The sequence below is a fragment of the Poecilia latipinna genome, unplaced genomic scaffold, assembly GCF_001443285.1.
Source record: "Poecilia latipinna isolate Pla-1442-1.1 unplaced genomic scaffold, P_latipinna-1.0 Scaffold553, whole genome shotgun sequence".
Taxonomy (NCBI): domain Eukaryota; kingdom Metazoa; phylum Chordata; class Actinopteri; order Cyprinodontiformes; family Poeciliidae; genus Poecilia; species Poecilia latipinna.
In genome coordinates, this window is record NW_015113169.1 from 236,723 (window position 1) to 239,826 (window position 3,104).

Here is a 3,104-nt window from a genome sequence, read left to right on the forward strand (position 1 = left end):
TAAACAAGCTGCTGAGCCCGAGCCCACCATTAACACTGATTTATGCCGGATCCTGTTTCACTGTTTCCAAAACATCTGCGGTCGTGTTGAAGGGGGTTGTGGAGTGGAGCGGTGTGGGGGGTGGTGGTGGAGGGGGGGGTTTAGGCGAAGTCATCTGGGCCTTTACCTGCATGTGTCACACAGACTGGACTACAAACACGAGGCCCTGGCTGTGCTGGGAAACGCGCCAAAGAACACCGAACAAATTCTAACACCTAGAACCTCATGCCAACTCTAGATCAGCAACCTAACGGTATATTATCATTATTTATTATTATTATTATTATTATTATTATTATTATTATTTATCAATTACTACTTTGGAAACTATACACACGCACACACTCAGAGACACACACACACTACCCCCTAAAGCTGGTTCAAATGTGCTGTAGTGAGTAACAGTAACAGGCCTTTGCGCAGCCTTGCTTACTTTGTTGCTCTGTGATAGATCGAATCCCCAGAATATCTGTGACAGAATGCGAGGAGGGCCATATCCTGTGCATGGCCATGTGTCCGGGAAGAGTGGGCATGCCGGGGGGATTGGGCACTTTAGACGCCGGGTAGGAGTACAAGTGGTTGTAAGGTAACGATGGCTGAGGCGGCGGGTGAGGCGCCTGCTTGCCGGACTCGTACTGACTCTGCTGCGCCAGATTCCCGATCTTGTTCCGCAGGATCCGGCTGATGGAGCTCACGGAGGGCAGGTTGAACTTGTCGCACACGCCGTCCGCTAGCAGCCTGTCCCGGATCTCCCAGGCGAAAATCCCTGGGTCCCGTTGCTTGTAAGTCCGTATGTGCTTGACGACGGTGGGCGTGGTGACCCGCGGCTTGCTGCCCCCGATGGCCCCCGGCAGGATGGAACCGGTCTCGTTGTAGCGGGCCAGGATCTTGCTCACGCAGCCGTGGGAGACGCGCAGCTGGCGGCTAATGTCGCACGGTCGGATCCCGAGCTGGGCCAGCTCCACGATGCGGAGGCGGATGGCGTTCGGGAGAGGCCGGCCGTTCACGAAGACACCGCCGAGCTGGTTCACCTCACCGAAGGCAGGTTCTAGTGTCGAAAACAGGCAGAGGAGAGTGCTGTGAGACATGACGCTAATGGCCAAAACGCACACATACTCACACACACCCTCTCTCTCTCACACACACACACACAGGTCTCACACATCTGACATGATGGAAGCGATTTGACACAATCTGATTTCTGGGTGAACTAATGAAGCAGATGGAAGCTTTTTACTCTGCTTATAAACTTTTTATAGCTGTTTTTAAAAAGCCCACAGAGGAACATTTTATGCTTTCTTCTCAGAAAAATTTTCGCTTTGATTTGGAAGCTAATCAGTACGAGTTATGCGAGATGTTTGTTGATATTAACACGATCCAAACGCCACGGGGACGCACCCGAAAATCCCGTGCGTAACTGTCGACTAACAGTCTTCCGCCTAAAACAACTAAAAAAAAAGAAAAAGAAAAAGAGCGAAAAAAAGAAAAAAATCTCGCTGCATTTTCTCACCTTCCTATTAGAAACCGATCGCTGCATCCTCCCCGTTAAGACGGGAGAGAAAAGGACAGTTGAACTCACCCATCGTGTTGAAGCCGCAAAGGAAGTACACGGTGTCCGCTCTGTGCCGCCTCCGTGGATCCTGCCGCGCGTCCAGCGTGTCCCGCACTCGAGTGCAAAAAAAAAAATAAATAAATACAACCCACTTCTTGTGCGACAAAATGAAGAAGAGGGGACAAAATTCTCTTTCTGTTTCCCGAAGGCGCCGGAGACAGGCTTACATTTCAATCTGTTGAAATCAGGGAGGCCGGGCTTCCCGGAGCTTCTGCGCCCGCTCATTGGCCCGCCTCTCCAATCCGCGTTCGGGATCGCGCTGCGCTGTCTGCCATTGGTGAGGGGGGGAGACGTTTGACATGACAGTTTCATCTCTCGCCTCCTCCCCGTTCCCGCTCCCCTCCGCCCCCCACCACCACCTCTAAAAGATGGGGACAGCCAACGTGTATGTGTTTGTTATTGAGACAGTTAGGGTGGGTTTTACGCAGAATCAAGATTCTATATTAGATCATTCGCCCACTGAAGAGTGATGGGCAGAAAAAATAAATAAATACATAAATAAATATGGCTCCTGTTGGGGGATAATCAGGGATATCCCATCTGCACAAAAAAACAAACAGAAATTGTTCCATGTAATATTATACATCGGTTGCACATTTAATTTTTCATTGTAATTAGTAATGGTGCGTTTATATATATAAATATGGATGACGTTGGCGTTATCCGCTCTAAAATGTGAAATTCTTGCAATGCATCCCAACTGTGTTGTACGTTTCCATTTTTTCACAGTTGCGCACAAAAACATTTTTTGAGAGAGAGAGAGAGAAACAAATCAACCGAAATTTAATTCAGAGTTAGATTCTGACAATTTAACCATATATAAGACTCCAAATCGCGCAGTTCGTGCGTAAAATTTGCCTTGATGCTCCAATATAAACCCAGAGAATCGCTTGGATCGCATCTGCGCGCACAGGACGGATCAAGTGTTCCCAAATAATTCAATTGCGCTTGTGGGCTTGCAGACCTTTTTTTTTTTTTTTTTTTTAGCTGTAAAGGGGTTATTGAGATTCGGCGTTTGCACGCAAATGCATCAGGTAGTAACTGTTTCTAGCGGTTTCGTTAACTCGCATTGGCAGGATGAAAAGCCCACTGGCAGCCAGTAGGAGAGATTTGTTGCCTCCCTACACGAGAAACAAACACGCCATAACTTTGCACCTCCACTTTCTCCCCATTGTGACACATGCTTTGGGTTATCTTGTATCATACGTTCTTTTCTAACAAAGGTCTGATCTTCATCTCCCACTCTAAAGGGATCAATGTGCATGTAAACATCAAACGGCGCTCTGTGCAATTAGGAATATTGTTGAGGAAAAAAAAAAAAAGAGAAAAATGTCTGCAGACATTATACAAGCGAGGCGGCTGCGAGGGGCCAAAAGGTACACACAGATGATTCCTCGGTATTTGTTCCAGCACGTACGGCTCTGAGGTTTAGCTGCAGGACGGGAAAAGCGGT

The 3,104-nt window shown here is 48.0% G+C and overlaps 1 protein-coding gene across 2 annotated transcripts in view; it reads right to left on the reverse strand.

Annotated features, from left to right (window-relative positions):
- The window catches only part of pax9 (paired box 9), an 11,430-nt gene extending 9,608 nt beyond the window's left edge, over nt 1-1,822 (reverse strand). Inside the window, exons 1-2 of one of the 2 annotated variants that reach the window (XM_015041474.1) lie at nt 1,619-1,822; nt 473-1,087 (exon numbers count right to left, since the gene is read on the reverse strand). In XM_015041474.1, the coding sequence (XP_014896960.1) occupies nt 473-1,087; nt 1,619-1,622 (619 nt within the window). In that variant the 5' untranslated portion in view covers nt 1,623-1,822. The remainder of the gene's footprint in view (nt 1-472; nt 1,088-1,618) is intronic. The other variant, XM_015041475.1, reaches the window with a different exon arrangement.
- Nucleotides 1,823-3,104: the final 1,282 nt, after the last annotated feature.